Here is an 18,014-nt window from a genome sequence, read left to right as displayed (position 1 = left end):
TAATATCGGCGAATAACCTGAACCAGATTGGTGAAACGCCCCATACGTCATGGCATCTGATATAGATCAACTTGATCTGTTCAACTTGATCTGTTCAAGTGATTTTTGTTCACATCGATTCTGTTTCTATTTCTATTCTTGTCTATAATATTTGCTCTCGTAGCGGCAAAGTTCTCGCTACAATGTCTCTCGACAATGTAACCGGTTCCGCCGGACAACTCCCTGTCAACCAAGTCGGATCAACAAAAAGCGGCGTTGTCAAAAAACTACCTAAGAAAAAACTGAACCAGACGACAAAAGATTTGAGTGATCCCGTTATCCCTGGCCAGTTTCCTTCGGACGATGCTCCACCAAAAGGACAAGGCGTTGACAACAACATCTCGTTCTCATCCATATGGTCCAACATGAAAGCCTGGTTCGCTACGCTCTTCCCGCAAGCCTTCGACTACTTCGAGTCCCTTGTCCAAAAACTAGTTGCCTGGTTACTTCCTCCGCCCCGTCAAGCTGCAATGTATGAAGCTGCATTGAAACGGCCCGCCGCTACGACCTTCCTCATTTGTCAAATGATATGCTGCGGAGTGCCTCTGTTGGTGTTTTTAGCTGGCGTATTCGTCTTCGCTGCCGTCTCGATACTCCTCTGGGCTATTTTGTCGCTGTTGATTCTTGGTCCCGTGTTATTGGTCACAAGCATGATGGGTGTGTCTCTATGGGGCTGGGGATGGGTCTTCTATGGCCTGGTTAAATGGGTGGATCAACGCTTCTTGGGTGGTATTATTACGCGCTTTTGGCTATCGCACACCCCGGCAGACACAGATGATGGAGAAAGTCAGTCCGAAGAAGGGAAGAAAGAAGAAGGGAAGAAGGAAGAAGGGAAGAAGGACGAATAAGACGTGCTTTTTCTCATATGAATTGATGACAACGGAGCATACTTATTTTGGAATGAGAGGTATACAAGTTGAACAAATGAAATACCACCTGGAGAAATACAAAGGCACCTCATTAAAGGTCTCGGGAATTGTATATGCGAAATAGCAAAAGACAAACTCGTTGCCCGAAACATCAGTGTTTTACGTGATAGCTTAGAAGGATCAAGAGTAGGACAGTATTAGAGCACATAATTATCGGTACTTCTGTAGAACTCGAGACCGAAGCGCTGTTTATGGGCCTCTACTTCGGAGGCAATTTCTGTCCCGCCGGTAGTAGGATCATATAAGTTCTGATCAGCGGCAAGCTTTTGCATTGACTGAACAAACTTGTCATGAGCAGGGAGAACACGATCAATATCCTCCTTGATATCGAAGGTGAGTCCGAAATAAACGACTATAGAAAAGTTAGTATCTAGGAGCAAGGCTCCAATCAAAGGAAGATAAAGGAACTCACGTCCAGACGTCCGATTCTCAACCGTCTCCAATCCCAGCGCATACCACCCTTTAGCACGCCCTCATTCACTTGGCGTGGTGTTATGGGCATGTGGCAGTGGAGCCGATAGAGCCTGGGAATACCACGATACTGCTGCAGGAACTCGCGATGCGACGCCATGGCCGGCCGTCAGTTTTCGTCTCTCGCAGGTACTGAACTAGCTGGTGAACGGTCTCGACATAATTTAGAGTCTGGGTCTCGAGAGGACTATCAGGGAAAGGTGCTATTTCCGTTGCCTAGAGCGAAAATGGATTAGCCCTCAATTTCTTTGTGTGAGCTGCATGCGTATGCATACAATTAGATCGACCGCTAATGTGGGATACTCGCGATGCATCCGCTGCCTGATTAATAATGTTTCTCAGGCAAATATTGTGAATCCCACATGTTTTTGTTGAAAGTTGCTCCATGCACCGGCAGCTGGAGCGGATTCGATCTGCTGATGGGTGGCACGCATAGCTTCACCGAGAGATTGCAACTGTCGGTTTGCTTGCTGGCCAGAGCATAGAGAAGCTTGACGCTTTGAGAAGTGGATCTAGGATCTTTCTCTATGGTGCGATCGACGTGGACGTTGACATTGCAATCGGTGAAGCGTGTGGAATGGTGAATGGGGCCCTGGATGCCCCAACGCCAAGAACAAACACGAGTGACTCAAAGAAAACACGAGTGAGATTATTCGGACTTACCGTAGTTTCAAGGGTGCGATGGTCCTTTAAATCCCTGCTTGGGCCCCGTGTACTGATCTACGTGTTACACACTCGGTCCCTCTTTATTCCTATAGCTTCAGTCACTTCTCTCACCACACCACCTTCCACATCAATATGCCTCGTATCTGGTTCATCACAGGCTGCTCTTCCGGCTTCGGCCGTGAATTGGCTATTGCGGCTGCAAACAAAAAAGACACTGTGGTCGCTACTTCGCGTGATCCCTCCAAACTGGCGGATTTGGCGTCTCTGGGGATCATCGCGAAGAAGCTGAATGTACAGGGAAGCGATGCCGAGGTCAAAGCAGCCATCGACGATGTTCTGTCAACCGTCGGCCCAATTGACATCTTGGTGAACAGCGTTGGGTATATCCTGGAAGGAAGCATCGAGGAATGCAGGTAAAGTCCATCCACTTCCAAAGAATCGGTCCAGTTCAAGTCTCTAAATCATTCCAGCCACGAAGAAATTATCGACCAGTTTGATGTCAATGTCTTCTCACACATGCGCGTTCTTCGAGCAGCCCTCCCCTCAATGCGCTCTCGCAAATCTGGCGTCGTTGCCAGTTTTGGTTCCATCGGCGGCTGGAACGGATTTCCTGTTACTGGAATGTATTGCGCCACCAAGGCTGCGGTCGCTCTCTACACAGAGTCTTTGAGGCATGAAATGGCACCATTTAACATCGATGTGACTTGCATTGAGCCAGGATTTTTCCGTACCAACGTCCTCACCGAGGGCCACAAGGTCTCCGCGAAGAATCACATCGCCGAGCTGAAAGCCGGCACCCAAGCCACTCGTGATGCCCTCACTGCCTACAGTCTCAACCAGCCTGGTGACCCCGTCAAGGGCGCGCAAGTCATTTTTGAGGCTCTGACCAAGACAGGACGCTGCGAGGGACGGAGTCTCCCGGGCCGACTTGCTCTGGGTCGGGATTCTTTGGCCGCTATAGGAGGAAGTATCGCCCGTGAGCAGGAGATGCTGGATGATTGGAAGGAGATTATTGGCTCTACAGACTGCGAGGATGTAAAAAATTAGATATTGACACATAGACTATTGCCCCCTATAACCATTTTGATTAAACATGCGATACACGAAATAAGAATCAACAGGGTACCAAGCAATTGAATCACATTGATCCTGTTATCTTAGACCAGATCATAGGGGCATAAAGGCTAGTTACCGGCATGCGACAATTCAATCTGCTGATCTGATCTATAATCCCCTCCATATGCAAGAGATGAGAGAGTAAGAGAAAATATAAAATCAACAACATGAAAAAACCTTCAACGGCAAACTACTGAAGCAACTTCGAACCTAGAGCAATAATCTGATCCTGTCGATTCACCAACAAAGCGGATAGAGCAAGGACACCAAATCCAAATGTCCACTTGGAACGAGCGGAAGTTTTATCATTGCCATCTCGGTCAAACGGTGGGGAAACAGGCGGATTCATCTTATGGGCCTTTGCGACTGAGTATGGGGGGTATCGTCCACTTATAAGGGGTTCCATCCAAGCAGGCAAGGCGTTGATGTGGGTACGGAGATGAGAGAATGTCAAAATGCCATGCGGGCCGTGATAACGACCTTGCCCGGAATTTCCAACTCCCCCGAAAGGCACGTCGCAGGCGGCAATATGGAGACCGCAGTCGTTAAAGGTCACGCCTCCGGACTGTGTTTCGTTCAAAATGCGAGCCTTGTCTGTTTCTTCGCTGGTAAATGCGTAGATTGCGAGCGGGTGCTCGCCGCTGCGAGTGAAGGAGATGGCTGTGTCGAAATCTGCATCCACGATGGGGAGAATGGGTCCGAATAGCTCTTCCGAGAGAAGGGAGTCACCGGGCTTGACTCCAGTCACGATCGTTGTTGCAAAGTACCGGCTCTGACGATCGCGCTGGCCTCCATACACAATTTTCCCGGATGTGCGCTGGAGTAGACTGTCAAGACGGTCGAAGTTCCGCTCATTGATGATGTGTGTGGAATAGTCAGGTTGGATATCTCTGCCTCCGAGGAATGTATCAAAGTGTCGACTCAACTCAATCACAAGGCGCTCTCGTAGGGCAGGGTGCACGAGTACATGATTCACATTCAAGCAGATCTACATTGATTCGAAATTAGCTGGTTTTCGATGTAGGAGAACAAAGATTGAGAACCAACCTGTCCGGCATTCATGAATTTGGTAGCAGCGATATGTTTCGCAGTGAGATCGAGATTTGCCGACTCTGCGACGATGGCTGGACACTGGCCGCCTAGTTCAAGAGTGACCGGCGTGAGATGCTTTGCCGCTGCTGCATGAATAATTTTTGCAACGTTTGGGGATCCGGTGTAGAAGATGTGATCGAAGCGGTGTTCAAGAATGTATCCCATTTCTTGAGGCCCTGCAGAAATACATCGAATAGCGTCGTTGTCCAAATATTTGGGAAATATCTCCATTAGTAAATCTTGACAAGCACTAGCCATATCCGAGGGTTTGAGAATCACGGCACATCCAGCAGCGATCGCAGCTATCATTGGCAGTATGCTGAGAGAAAAAGGGTAATTCCAGGCGCCGATGATGAGAGTAACACCGAGGGGTTCCTTGCGAACAGTAGCTCTACCCACGAAATTCAGCGGATCGAACCTTGAGGGTCTCTCGTCTTTAGTCCACTCATCCAATTTCTCAAGTGTGCGTAAGATATCCCCTTGAACATTACTGCAATCGCCAGCGTAGGCTTCTTGGTAATGCTTGTGAAGATCAGCGTAGAGGGCGTCGCATATGCGCTTTTTGTTGTCCTCGACCATCCACCAGGCGCGTTTTAATTGACGGCGCCTCCATTCCTTGCTTTTAGTAGTTCCGGCCGCAAATGAATTTTGGACACTTTGGTAAGCCTTTCGAGATATAAGCGGGAGATTCAACCCATCGTGGGATTTCGATTTACCTGGTCAAATTCGGTCACAGTACTGAACCCCATAATGAAGTTGAAAGGAAAATGTGGAGAAAGGCCAGAAGTCCAGGTGTCGGAGGTTTATCTAAGTGGAGCAGAGAGGCTGCTAGCGCTGTGTTTTCACCTGATTCGGACTTACCGAGGACCCCGGTCTGAGAATGTCTGCAGGTGGTTTGCTAATGCCTCTTGCTTATGTGCACGATACCATGTGCATTAGAATATGCTGTGCTTTATATTCCAATGATAAGAAACAGGTGTCGGGGTGAAATGTTCATTCTCCCCGCTATTGCGCAATGTCTTTGAACTGCATAATGGCAAGCCAATATTCATGCACAGAATCAATAATTATGTTTTATTCCGTTGTTTTTCATATTAAAAGGGTCGTTTCTTGGCTGATTAGGGGTTTAGTCGGAAATTTAACATGTCAAGCTCTCTTGGCGTTCGGTCTAAGATGAAACATTCTCACAATAAGCAATGAGTAGACAACTATGTATAGATAGATGACGCTAGCCTAATGTCAATAAACCCCTTTCGTCAATATTAAATCCACTTGCACTTCTAGATTCGAAAGTGGCCGGAGAGGGCTTACATTGAAACCTTTCATCTTGCATGGGTGCGTGTTAAATTTCCTTGATTAGATATTATGCCACCACCCACTCGTGGATTCTCATTATAACAAAAGTACAAACAATGGTAGTTCTATGGTCATCTGAGTGACCCTCAAGAGACCCGATCTATTCGATGTGACCCTAGATCCAAATTGGGCTAGGTCTGACCATGTGCTCATCGTGCCCTAACTGTGTCCTCAATGGCAGATTATAAATACCTTTCTACCCCTCAATCCTATTTCTCGTTCCTTTTCTCACTCGATTTTCTTTTAAAACGATATCCAAGGCAAGAACCAGAAAAGACTATTGTCATCTTGTCAAAAACCAATCATCATGTCCTTGCCAGCCAGCACCACATCCAAATATCCCTCCCTAAACAAATTCAAAGATGAGAATTATGTCGAATCCCACGATGGACGCGAAATCGCTCTGCTCAAGCACATTTACAGTCATCCGGACTTAAATGAACTCCGCGGCTCGCCTTCAAACATTCTTCGTGTGATAGACGAATTCGCCGCCCAGCAAGACTTTTTAATCAACATCGGCCCCGATAAAGGCGATAAGGTTCAAAAATTAATAGAAGATGAGAAACCGACCGTTTTGGTTGAGCTGGGCGGATATGTCGGCTATTCATCGATATTATTTGCGGAGGCTATGCGTCGAGCCCATGGAGGGACTAAACAAGACTTGAGATTCTGGAGTTTGGAGTTTGATCCTCTGATGGCTTCTATTGCCATGAACTTCATCGACCTAGCGGGTTTGAGCGATATCGTGACGGTGGTGGTGGGATCAGCTGCAGATTCGATAAAAAGACTTCATGCAGAGAAGAAGTTGACAACAATTGACTTTTTGTTCTTGGATCATGTTGAGGATCTTTATATAGATGATCTCAAAGTTTGCGAGAACCTCTCTCTCTTGAGACCAGGATCAATGGTTGTGGCTGACAATGTCCTTCGGCCTGGAGCTCCTCAGTACCGTGAATACGTTCGGCAGCATATCGGTATGGAAAGTTGGAGCGTCAAGGGGCTGATAATTCCCGGCGATTATGAGGTAAGTGGCTCATACAATTCGAAATTTTTGTTCAGATCTGACCAATTGGTGCAGGATGAACTTGAGGTTTCCAGGATCAAGTAGCTCTGCTCTGTCGAGTTTCACAAAGAAATATTCTGTATCAACTCTACAGCCAATGACAAAAGGAATGACGTCGTAATATTCTGCAAATATTGTTTTGATTGTTGATTTCTGCTTTTACTAGTCCTTTCTTGGCCATCACCCTGCCAAAATACCACAACCTACACCACCGTGTACAGCGTAGAATGTCCGAAGTTAAAAAAAGTGGATAGAAACCGACGAACGAATAGAAAACTGGCCTCGATAGCCGTTTATCAGCTTGACTCGCATATAATCAACGGCTTGTCTTCCACTGCGGGGTAGAACGCTTGATTGATCAATGACTACTATTTCAAGAGCTCGTACAGGTTGTTGGACATGTCGTGCCCGACGCATCAAATGTGACGGTAACATTCTAATTTTTTGTCGCTTTGCTGCAGGAACATAGCTCTAATTCAAATTTATTGACTGATTTAGAAGTTCACCCAATTTGCCGCCGTTGTACTCGCATAAACGCCCCATGCGGGTACGGAATCCGTCTGGTCTGGCTTGAAGAGTCATTGGCTCGAGGGGTTTGCCATGGGCGATCAGGAGTCTGGTCCAAGCGAAGAGATGACGAACAGAACAAGAACGAGGATTACCCTCAGCGGAAGGCAAGCCTTAGAACTACATTATTACGGCAGCGGGAACGTGCAGACGATACAGATCGACGCTGGATGTTTCTGAACACTACTATGATCGATCTCGAGATCCATTTCAATGGTGTCCATTCTAATAGGAATTATCCCGAGGCATTTTCTCGGGATAGTTCCTTGCTTCCCAGGCTGAAGGCATTTCCCTTGGTCCGACGATCAGATTCCGATTCCACTCTCTTGACATATTTTGAACACATCATCTGCAGTAGTGCTACCCTCGTCGATAACGCCCATTGCAACCCTTATCGATATCTTATACTTCCCATGGCTTTGCATTCCGAGGGCCTGTATCATGCTGCCTTAGCCATCGCAGCTAATACCCTCAATCTGTCGGATCAACGCTATCGCCTGCCTGCTTTAGAGCATCACCACCAAGCTCTCAACTATCTGCGCGTCCTTTTGAATCAAGATACCTGGCTGGAAAGAGAAATGGATGAAATGCTGGGGTTGGTTCTGATGCTATGCTGGTTCGATGTGAGGACTGCTTCTCTTTTCTCTTTTGCTTTGACGATGCTTATACTGACCTGTAACAGATATCAGATGGCAGTCGTCCTTCATGGGTCACTCATCTCGACGGATTCCAGAACTTGATCCGCAAGCGAAAGGAACATCCCGGGCGCTCTTGTCATAGCCAGGAACTGACAAATTTCTTTAACCGTTACTTCGCCTTCCACTTAGTCCTCGCCCGTACAGCCTTTCGAGTTACCACTTCCACACCAAATACGTCGCGTGTATTGCCGGGCAGCATACTTGAAACATCCGACATTATTGATCCATACATGGGACTCAGCCCCGCACTTCTATTGTTAATTGATCAAGTGGCCGGTTTGGCGTGGGCTCGCGAAGATAACGATAAAATGAGTCGGAAGGATGTTTACCAATTAAAAGCAAAGCTAGATAACCTCCAACAAAGGCAACCTACAGAGCTTCTTCATTCCAACACGGAGTGTGGTGCGATTGCGGAAGCAAACAGACTCGGGGCCGTGCTTCTGTTGTATGAAATATGCTCAACCAAATCCGGTTCTTCCAAGTCTAATAATTCCGTCATTCCCTCATTGAATCCCGAGGAAAAAGACGTCTACATTGGAAAGATTTTGGGGCTGATCCTGGAAAAGAAAGCGAACATGATGCGTACAGCAGTTCTGCCACTGTGGCCACTGTTCTTAGCGGGGTGCTGTGCTCGCGGGGAAGAGGAAAGAGTTGTTGTGCTGCAACTGTTTCAGGAAGTGGAAAGTATTCGTCGCTTTGGGGTATGTCTGTTGTATTTGCTGATACCTGTCTCTCCTTGGTCTCTGGGGACTAACACCATTCATTTGCTTAGAACATCGCCCCTGCTGTTGAAGTTGTCGAAATGGTTTGGCGACAGCAGGATCTCTCCTCTCAAGATGAAAGGAAACGCCGAAAGAGCAGTAATCAACAGAAGCAGAGTGACCGCTCACAAGGGACTCGATTGTCTTGGGAGCACGCAATGGTTGTGCTGGGTGGGTGGAAGCTCAGCTTGACTTAGGCTCTTATGGGGATGAGACCTTGTCTATCTTTCTCGTTTATAATTTTAAATTGAGTCAGTCTGATTGTATATTTACCTCCAAAATATATGTTTGATTGCTTGTCTCTTGGTTTGGATATATCACAGCTTGCAAGCATGATCTCTTTCACGGATATGTCTACCCTTCCACCCCGTAAGATCTGCCAACTCCATTTCTGGATCAAGGTGTGCGAGGTTCTTACCCTTAATATCCTGGCCAGCCCTCCATTGCCATTGACGTACAATTTCCGGGTCCAAAGTACCTTCAAGCATGTCGGTCACGTATTTTCCAACCACCGGAAGGAATTTGAAGCCATGGGCCGAGCCTCCTGTCGCCAAAAACAGTCGCTTGTAGGCGGGGTGAGGGCCAACAAGGAAATGCCGATCAGCTGTGTCGGTGTCCCAGCAAAGACGCGTATAGCAGAAGGGTCGGTCTGCGAGCTCAGGCAGCACACGCCGTAGGTTCTGACGCATCTTTGCTTCAATCTCAAGAGGAAGTCCGTCTTCGGGTGTCTGGATAAACGTGTGCGGGACCGAGGTCGTAATTCCACTCTTCGTGGTTTGCACGTTGGTGATGAATTGGCTGTGTGCCATTTTGAATATTCCATCTTCTTGTGGCGGAAAGAAGTACCCTAACTCGAGGTTATCCATTATGGGCATCGCGGCATAGTGTTGGGTTTCCGCGGGAGTGAGTTGGATATGAGCGACACTGTGACCCTTGGCAATCAATTGGCCCTTCGTGTCTAGCAACGAAGGTGACCATGCTCCTGCAGCTAAAATCACCAGGTCCGCTTCATATTTCGTGCCATCCGCAGTGACAACTCCTTTGCACTCTTGTGTGATCTCATTCAATATCAATTCGCGCACATATCCCCTTGTCTCCCCCGTGACGTACTCCACGCCACTCTGCTGAGCAGCCCCAGCCATCCTCTCCACAGCCTTTCCGGCGGCAGCCCACCCAGCTGTTGGGTTCCACACATTGATATTCCACCCGTCCAGCTTTCCCGTAACAACAGAGAAGCGCCCACGGATTTGTTCCGGTGTCAGTCTCTCAAGACCCTGCACCCCGAGTCTCTTGCACGTCTCGATCGAACCCTCCACGAATGGGATCGACAGATTCGCCGCACTGAGAATCCACCCGGGCACATGGTACAGCCCTCGAAACATTGACCAAGACTGCCACGCAGCTATGGACTCGATCCCCATATGCGCGTACAGCGGCTCATTATAATCACTGCGTATAATCTTGCTGATGTCGGTGGAGGCTGCCTCGCAAGATGGCGGTTCGTATCGATCAAAGACGTGAATGGAAGTGTACCCGCGCTGGGAGAGGTGGTATGCGGTGGATGTGCCGAAGCAACCGGCGCCAACGATCAAAATATTCGTGTTTTTGTTCATCATGCAAGCTCGGTTGCTGTCACGATTTGATTTGGTCTCTTCTCAAATGGTGAGAGGGGGCGCCATATTTATTTTGCCATTTCGCTTTATTGTACTTTGTCGCATGGGATCCGATCTCGCTACTAGCTTCCTCGCGCACAAGTAGATGCATTGCGAAGACGTTCATTTGACTGCGTGAGGGGAGAGATCAGCTTTATCTTTATTTTCGGTTTGACCTTCCTTGAGCCTAAGATAGGCAGCTTGAATGTTTAAAGATTAAGCGGATGGGGCGCTGGGGGCTTGGACTCGGAGGCACTCCGAGGCACTCCAAATACCTCGTTCCGACCTTCGTTTCTCCGCTTGAAAATAGCCACGAGGATTGCTTACTTTGTTCGCTCTCTTTCGCTTTCTTGTGATTGTTTCTTTTCAGAGTGTTATGGGTTTGGATGGTAGCAGCTAGGCTCTGAAAATATGAATCAAGTTTCATTCTCTAATAAATTTGGAGCTACATACTTGTGATGAATGCGCAACTTGCCAACAAAAGCCTCCTAACGACACTACTAATAAGTATAGCGGAAAGATCGCTTCTCTTTGTCTGTAAGATCCGAAAATGCTGCAGCTGATGATGATTCCTCGCTGGGCTGCTCTTCCTTATCACGACGACTGTTTTCCCATCGGCAAAGAAGCCCATAAGCGATGATGGCGGCTATGGCCACAACCAAACAAGCCAACAAACCCTCGTATCCTCGAGAATATGATGGAGCATCGTCAGAGCGGAAAACTTGCGGGCCAATTATATTGCCGATACAGTACGCCAAGAAGAATATGGCGTTCATGGTCAACTTTTTGCTGTGGCCACTGGTGTTGGCCATTGGAAGGGAGGTTGACAGCACATACGGTGCCCAGTAAGTGTAGAAGACGTAGTATGCTGCCAACAGGCCTTGCTGACTACCACTTGGCAGCTTCCACATCAAGATAGCACAAGCCATCGGGACGAGGTTGGCAATGGCGATGATATTGCAGCGGGAGTTGGGCACCTTGGCGGCAATGAAACCCAGCAAAAGCTGCCACACTGTTGCTAACACACCGGTCGGGATTCCCAAAATGGTGGTCAGCAGTCGTGAATAACCCATGCCTGTCACAATGATGGCGGAAAAGGTGACTAGACCGCCATTGGGGATATTCTGGGTCAGCGAGAATAGCGCCAAAAGCCAAGTCTTAGGGTCGAGCAGACATTCTCGCACTTGATACCATTTGATCGTTTTATCCTCCATTCCAGTATTGTTATCTTTAACGCGCTCGAGACAGACAAATTTCTCACGATCTGACAAATACCAACACTGCACTGGTGAATTAGGCAAGAAGACGTATAGCACGGCAGCCCAGATGAGAGAAAATCCACCCAGCACGATGAATAGCAATCTCCAGGGTGCCAACGCCGTGTTGGTTTGACCAATGCCGTAGCTGACAACACCCGAGAACACAGATGAGAGCTGATTAAACCAAAATGCAACCCTGATAGGCTGTTCGCTCGTCTTCCACCACATCACAGTCAGGATGCTGGAAATGGGGAACACAGCGGCTTCTGTCATGCCCATCAAGAAGCGAACTGTCGCCAGCCCTGCAAAGTTCTGGGTTGCCGCAGTGCATAAAAGTAGGATTGCCCATCCGAGCACCATTCCAGCATAGAGCTTGGCGACAGGGAGCCGTTGAATGAGTAGTGCTGCTGGGTACTCAAAGGCTAGGTATCCGAAGTAGAAGATCGAGCCCACCCACGAATACTCGTTGCCAGTCAAATGGGTGTCTATTTTCATGCCATAGATAGCCGCGTTCGATATGATGACTTTGTCGATAGCAGCCAAGACCACCGTAACCATGATCAAAGGAATGAGAATAAGATCGATTTTCCATAGCACACGACGTGCCTCGGATTCAGTCACTGGTTCCACAGCAATGGCCGGATCGAGACATGCAAGAAACTGTGCTGCAACATCTTTACCTCTTTCTCGCTGGGTTTCAATGATATCCCCTTCTTGGGACTTCTCTTGGTCAAGAGCGAGTTGGTTTTCTGCGGCCTCTTTATCATCTGCCATTGAAATTTATGAAAATGATCTCATAAACCTCTCGAGTAGAGAGTAAAAGAGAAGAAAAACAACTGTGACTTTATAAGACAATATTTGAACTCAATGAAGTTCTTTATCATAGAAGACCTTGTCACTACTTAGGGTTCAAGTGCCGGAGGAAGGTCAGAACGAAACCGATAAGCCATTTCTCCGCATCAACTTTCCCCTCTTTTCTTTCGGCTTTCATTGTCTGATTCGGTGGCTTTTGATTTGATTGTTCTATCTCGTTCCGACCTGCTACTTATTATGGCTTGTGACGCTGGGCATAAAAGGCTGTTTATATCCTGCATGTTTCCAGCACACGTATCACAATGTCGCCTCACAATCTAGATAGCCCAAGCATCAAAATCGCCATCGGTCAGGGCTTTCGAAGCTTCGCTATGATATAGCTAACTTCTCTTACAGATCGTGGTGGTACATTCACTGATTGTCTTGGCATTATTGATGGTCGTGATGAGGAAATTGTTGTCAAATTGCTGTCGCAGGACCCAGCCAACTATGCCGATGCTCCAATTGAGGGTATCCGACGCATTCTGGAGCAAGCAACTGGCAAGACATTCCCTCGCGATCAAAAGCTCACTACTACCGACTTTTCTCAGGTTAGTATTCGCATGGGCACAACAGTTGCTACCAATGCCTTGCTTGAGCGTAAAGGAGAACGCCATGCGCTCTTGATCACAAAGGGTTTCAAGGATGCTTTGCGCATTGGAACTCAGTCTCGGCCAAAGCTGTTCGCACTAAATATTCAACGTCCCGATGTCTTGTATGAAGATGTTGTGGAGGTTGAAGAACGCGTCACAATTGAAGATTATCAACAAAATCCCACCCCTGATAAAGAAGCTCTGCAATCTTCTTTGGAATCCGATACTGCTTTGAGAAAGGGTATAAGTGGGGAAGTGGTGCGCATTCTCCAACCACTTGACGAAGCAAATACTCGTCAAAATCTTGAGCAATTATACGGAAAAGGCTATCGCTCGATTGCAGTCTGCCTAGTCCACTCATATACATTCCAAGAACATGAACTTGCGATTGAAAAGATTGCAAAGGACATTGGATTTACCCAAATTTCTCTTTCCAGTCAACTGTTGCCTATGATCAAAATGACTTCTCGTGGAGCTTCTGCTACTGCGGATGCATACTTGACGCCGGTCATTCAGCGGTACATCCAAGGTTTTCGCTCCGGATTCAAAGATGGTCTGAGCTCTGCAGATACACGTTGTGAGTTCATGCAGAGTGATGGAGGTCTTGCTAATTTCGAAAAGTGTGTCAAGTTCGCTCTCGAATTTTATGAAAGCATCGCTGACTAGTCGCTGCAGATTCACTGGTCTTCGTGCTATCTTGTCAGGTCCTGCTGGCGGTGTTGTGGGCTATGCAGGAACCTCTTTTGATGAGACCGAAAGAACCCCCGTCATTGGGTGAGTCCGCATGGTTATCCATATCATTGATATTGTTGGCACTAACAAGCGCTTCAGATTTGACATGGGCGGAACCAGTACTGATGTCTCTCGATATGACGGTAAATTGGAACACACTTTCGAGAACACTATCTCTGGTGTTACAGTAATGGCACCGCAACTAGACATCAACACTGTGGCTGCCGGTGGTGGAAGTATTCTCTTCTGGCGACATGGGCTGTTTGCCGTCGGCCCCGAGTCCGCAAGTGCCCATCCGGGACCTGCTTGCTACCGCAAAGGGGGTCCATTGACGGTGACTGATGCCAACCTTTTCCTTGGTCGCCTTCTACCGGCATACTTCCCCAAGATCTTTGGACCACACGAGAATGAGGCATTAGATGTCGAGGTCACGCGGAGGAAATTCACGGAGCTCGCAGATCAAATCAACACCGAGACTGGTCAGAACAAATCTGCGGAAGAGATTGCTTTGGGGTTCATCCAGGTGGCCAACGAATCCATGGCAAAACCTATTCGGGCCCTCACAGAAGCTCGTGGGTATGATACTTCAGCACATAATCTAGCCTGCTTTGGTGGTGCTGGAGGACAACATGCCTGTGCTATTGCCTCTTCATTATCTATTGGGACCGTCATTATTCATCATTACTCTTCTATTTTATCCGCATATGGAATGGCTCTGGCAGACGTTGTCCATGAGGCCCAGGAACCCGCATCGGGCGTACTAGATCAAAGAGCGATGAGAAGTGTCTCCGAGCGCATCGCGGCATTGAAGTCGAAAGTGGCAACTGCACTGGTCACTGACGGTATTGACGAGACTCAAATTCAGCATGAAGTATATCTCAATCTGCGGTATCAAGGAACCGACAACTTGTTGATGGTGCTAGAGCCTGAACACGGAGACTTCATTGCCGAGTTTGTCAAAGAGCACGATCGCGAGTTCTCTTTTACCTTCCCTGGTCGCAACATTCTTATCGAGGATATCCGCGTCCGTGGTGTTGGAAAGGCAACTTCCATTGCTCCTGAGCCCCCTCAACAAGAGCTCAGATCAGTGACTACCAAGTCCGTAGTCTCGGAAAAGCAGGATGATTCGTCTTCTGTGTACTTTACCGGAACTGGTCATGTTACTACGCCGGTCTTTTTCTTGGATAATTTGCAACCAGGATACGTTTTGCAGGGACCCGCGATGATCATCGACAAAACCCAAACCATCGTTGTTGAGCCAAATGCGACTGCGACAATCCTGTCGCGACACGTTATCCTTGATGTTCAACCCTCCAAGAAGCAGACTGTCGATGCAACGGTCGTGGATCCTATCAAATTGTCTATCTTCGGTCATCGCTTCATGTCTGTTGCCGATCAGATGAGTCGGATGTTCCAAAAGACTTCTGTGTCCACAAACATCAAAGAGCGTCTGGACTTTTCTTGTGCGGTATTTTCTCCTGATGGAAAGCTTGTTGCAAACGCACCGAACGTGCCAGTGCATCTAGGAAGTAAGTTCATGCTCAACTTTGCGACATATTTAAGAAGTGTCATACTAACAAACATGGCAGGCATGGAGTATGCCGTCCGATATCAGCATGAGCAACACAGAGGCAATTTGAAGCCTGGTGATCACATTCTCACCAATCACCCTCTTGCTGGCGGTACACATCTGCCCGACATCACCATTATCACTCCAGTCTGGGATCGCGATGGTCAAAATATTGTATTTTATGTTGCCTCGCGAGGTCATCATGGTAGGGGCCTTGATCTGGTGTCTGCTCTCCACAATTTGATGCTAATTATTGCTATGTAGCTGAGATTGGTGGCATCGCCCCGGGCTCCATGCCGTCAGATAGTAAGATGCTCTATGAGGAAGGCGCTATGACTATGGGCTTCAAGGTTGTTTCGCAGGGGCGCTTCGAAGAGGAAGTTGTTCGCAAGTTCCTATACGATGAACCAGCTTCATATCCAGGCTGCAGTGGCACACGCACATATAATGACAACGTCTCGGATCTGAAGGCCGCGATAGCGGCAAACCATAAGGGTTCCCAGCTACTAGAGGCCTTGGTGGCCGAGAATACCTTGGAAGTGGTGCATTTCTACATGGATGCAATCAAGCGCAACGCAGAGGTCGCCGTCCGCGAACTGCTGAAGTCCATTGGGCGCAAGAATCCAGGCAAGCCTCTACGATTTTCTGATTTCATGGATGATGGCACAGAAATCAGGTTGGAAATTCGCATCGATGCCGACACTGGATCTGCCGACTTTGATTTCACCGGTACAGGCCGTGAGACTTTCAACTGCCTCAACGCACCAAAAGCCATTGCTCACTCGGCCATCATCTACAGCCTGCGAGCATTAATTGATGTCGATATTCCTCTCAATCAAGGATGTCTCGCTCCTGTCAACGTTATAATTCCCTCTGGTACACTTCTCAATCCGTCTGGCCATGCCGCCGTCTGTGCAGGTAACCCAATCACATCGCAGCGCATCACGGACGTTGTGCTGGGTGCTTTTAATGCTTGCGCTGCCTCTCAGGGATGCTGCAATATTATCTCATTTGGCATGGGTGGTGTTGACCCCAAGACTGGTGTCGAGGTTCCTGGGTTTGGTGTTGGCGAGACGATATGTGGTGGTTCTGGTGCCGGTCCATCTTGGAATGGCACGTCCGGCGTCCATGTCCATATGACAAACACGCGCATCACGGATGCAGAGGTCTATGAGCTGCGCTATCCTGTCATACTGCGCCAGTTTGCGATCCGTAGCGGATCTGGTGGTGAGGGCCGCTTCCTTGGTGGAGACGGTGTGATCCGTGAGCTCGAGTTCCGCATGCCACTCTCGGTGTCTATGCTCAGTGAGCGCCGGGTTTATCGTCCCTATGGACTGGCAGGAGGAAGTTCGGGTCAGGCAGGATTGAATTTATATTTGAAGAAAGAGTTGGACGGAACGGATAGATTGATCAATATCGGTGGTAAGATGGAGCTCGAGGTTCAACCAGGGGAGAGGATTCTGATCCATACGTAAGTGCTAACACACGATTTCTCATTTGGGGTATCTTTCTAACAAAGCTTTGACTTAGTCCTGGAGGTGGTGGATGGGGCAATATATCCGATGAAGAGGTGGTATCAAGCACAAGTAGGGGGCATTCATCTCACAATTTCCAGCCCCGAGGAAGCGTCCACGCGTTCAGCGTTGCTGCCGAGGCAGCAATGTGATGATAGTACCCAGATAAATTATTGCCTACTGCGAGTGCCATGAGCTAGATGGAAATACATATTTGAGGAACAAGGACTCGATTAGTCTGTATCCGGTCTAGGTGGAAATGGTTTCGAGATTAGATCTTTTGTATGACACTGGTATATGCATATGCATCCTATTTTGAGAAAGATAAGTTGGTCTCTAAGCTTAATGTTGATTTGCAGGGCTATTTCAGAATTTCCAATAATGTCACCAAGTCTTACTTCTCGGAGATTGATTTCCAAAACATGATAGGCTATGTTTGTTCTTTTGCATGCCGGTCTTGCAGGGATGTTAGATATAGATTCGACCTAGAGAATGAAACAAATTTCTCGCAGCCATGAGATCAACGAGTTCGGAGGGTTAATCTAAGACATGGTACTTTAGTAGGCTCACGTCAAACTAGGGCCTACAATTCTGTATTTTGGCCATTTGGTACATTTCGAAGCAATGGAGAGTAGGACGAACAAATACAGTGCTTGAATCCAGTTTCGCAACGATGAGGCTAGAGCCAACTATTTAAATTTTTACAACGAGAATTCCAAATATATGTTATGTGTATTAACTTTTTGTATAATCTCATTTACCCTGGAGAATCTCGTGATGGGTGAACTTCAACTCTTACATTTGAGGTTGGAGAGGTCAAGGCACGTTCAACCAAACATGATCATTGTAAAGCAATCAAAGCTTAGCCTGTATTAACTACCCAAGATAGTTAGTGGCTGACTAGAAGGATCGTGGGCTGATTTGTACTTTTGTAAGACGTGCTGACCATATCGGATGGCGCCAGATTTCATTTAGACAAGTACCCCCTTTCCAAGATACATGCAGATTCCGATCTGATACTTTGTAACCCTAATATATTTCAATACACATACAATAGGTATATACGTTGTAGGAATGTCACATA

General features: G+C 47.7%; 9 protein-coding genes across 9 annotated transcripts; 5 read left to right on the top strand and 4 right to left on the bottom strand.

Moving 5' to 3' along the window:
* Positions 1-182: 182 nt before the first annotated feature.
* Positions 183-887, top strand: N7529_007438 (seipin co-factor family protein; the record flags this gene model as incomplete). The annotated part of the gene is made up of 1 exon (XM_057242965.1): positions 183-887. The coding sequence occupies one exon, from the start codon at positions 183-185 to the stop codon at positions 885-887; it is 705 nt and encodes a 234-aa protein (XP_057094503.1).
* A 218-nt stretch (positions 888-1,105) lies between these two features.
* Positions 1,106-1,470, bottom strand: N7529_007437 (FAD linked oxidase; the record flags this gene model as incomplete). The annotated part of the gene is made up of 2 exons (XM_057242964.1): positions 1,106-1,320; positions 1,425-1,470. 2 exons carry the CDS (start codon positions 1,468-1,470, stop codon positions 1,106-1,108), a joined length of 261 nt encoding a protein of 86 aa, XP_057094502.1.
* A 767-nt stretch (positions 1,471-2,237) lies between these two features.
* On the top strand, positions 2,238-3,152 carry N7529_007436 (SDR family oxidoreductase; the record flags this gene model as incomplete). The annotated part of the gene is made up of 2 exons (XM_057242963.1): positions 2,238-2,518; positions 2,576-3,152. The coding sequence occupies 2 exons, from the start codon at positions 2,238-2,240 to the stop codon at positions 3,150-3,152; spliced, it is 858 nt and encodes a 285-aa protein (XP_057094501.1).
* Positions 3,153-3,411: 259 nt separating this feature from the next.
* N7529_007435 (uncharacterized protein) lies at positions 3,412-5,062 on the bottom strand (the record flags this gene model as incomplete). Its single annotated transcript, XM_057242962.1, has 3 exons — positions 3,412-4,209; positions 4,269-4,979; positions 5,030-5,062. 3 exons carry the CDS (start codon positions 5,060-5,062, stop codon positions 3,412-3,414), a joined length of 1,542 nt encoding a protein of 513 aa, XP_057094500.1.
* Positions 5,063-5,976: 914 nt separating this feature from the next.
* N7529_007434 (O-methyltransferase) lies at positions 5,977-6,777 on the top strand (the record flags this gene model as incomplete). The annotated part of the gene is made up of 2 exons (XM_057242961.1): positions 5,977-6,693; positions 6,748-6,777. 2 exons carry the CDS (start codon positions 5,977-5,979, stop codon positions 6,775-6,777), a joined length of 747 nt encoding a protein of 248 aa, XP_057094499.1.
* A 692-nt stretch (positions 6,778-7,469) lies between these two features.
* On the top strand, positions 7,470-8,955 carry N7529_007433 (fungal specific transcription factor domain-containing protein; the record flags this gene model as incomplete). The annotated part of the gene is made up of 3 exons (XM_057242960.1): positions 7,470-7,922; positions 7,982-8,698; positions 8,770-8,955. The coding sequence occupies 3 exons, from the start codon at positions 7,470-7,472 to the stop codon at positions 8,953-8,955; spliced, it is 1,356 nt and encodes a 451-aa protein (XP_057094498.1).
* A 120-nt stretch (positions 8,956-9,075) lies between these two features.
* Positions 9,076-10,374, bottom strand: N7529_007432 (NAD(P)/FAD-dependent oxidoreductase; the record flags this gene model as incomplete). The annotated part of the gene is made up of 1 exon (XM_057242959.1): positions 9,076-10,374. One exon carries the CDS (start codon positions 10,372-10,374, stop codon positions 9,076-9,078), a length of 1,299 nt encoding a protein of 432 aa, XP_057094497.1.
* A 536-nt stretch (positions 10,375-10,910) lies between these two features.
* N7529_007431 (uncharacterized protein) lies at positions 10,911-12,443 on the bottom strand (the record flags this gene model as incomplete). The annotated part of the gene is made up of 1 exon (XM_057242958.1): positions 10,911-12,443. One exon carries the CDS (start codon positions 12,441-12,443, stop codon positions 10,911-10,913), a length of 1,533 nt encoding a protein of 510 aa, XP_057094496.1.
* Positions 12,444-12,784: 341 nt separating this feature from the next.
* On the top strand, positions 12,785-17,082 carry N7529_007430 (uncharacterized protein; the record flags this gene model as incomplete). The annotated part of the gene is made up of 7 exons (XM_057242957.1): positions 12,785-12,830; positions 12,879-13,734; positions 13,790-13,888; positions 13,946-15,375; positions 15,436-15,621; positions 15,681-16,887; positions 16,947-17,082. 7 exons carry the CDS (start codon positions 12,785-12,787, stop codon positions 17,080-17,082), a joined length of 3,960 nt encoding a protein of 1,319 aa, XP_057094495.1.
* Positions 17,083-18,014: the final 932 nt, after the last annotated feature.

This window comes from Penicillium soppii (genome assembly GCF_028829465.1).
Source record: "Penicillium soppii strain IBT 18220 chromosome Unknown utg000006l, whole genome shotgun sequence".
Lineage (NCBI taxonomy): Eukaryota > Fungi > Ascomycota > Eurotiomycetes > Eurotiales > Aspergillaceae > Penicillium > Penicillium soppii.
The sequence above is the reverse complement of the archived record's forward strand: the minus strand, read 5'-3'. Positions and strand labels throughout refer to the sequence as shown.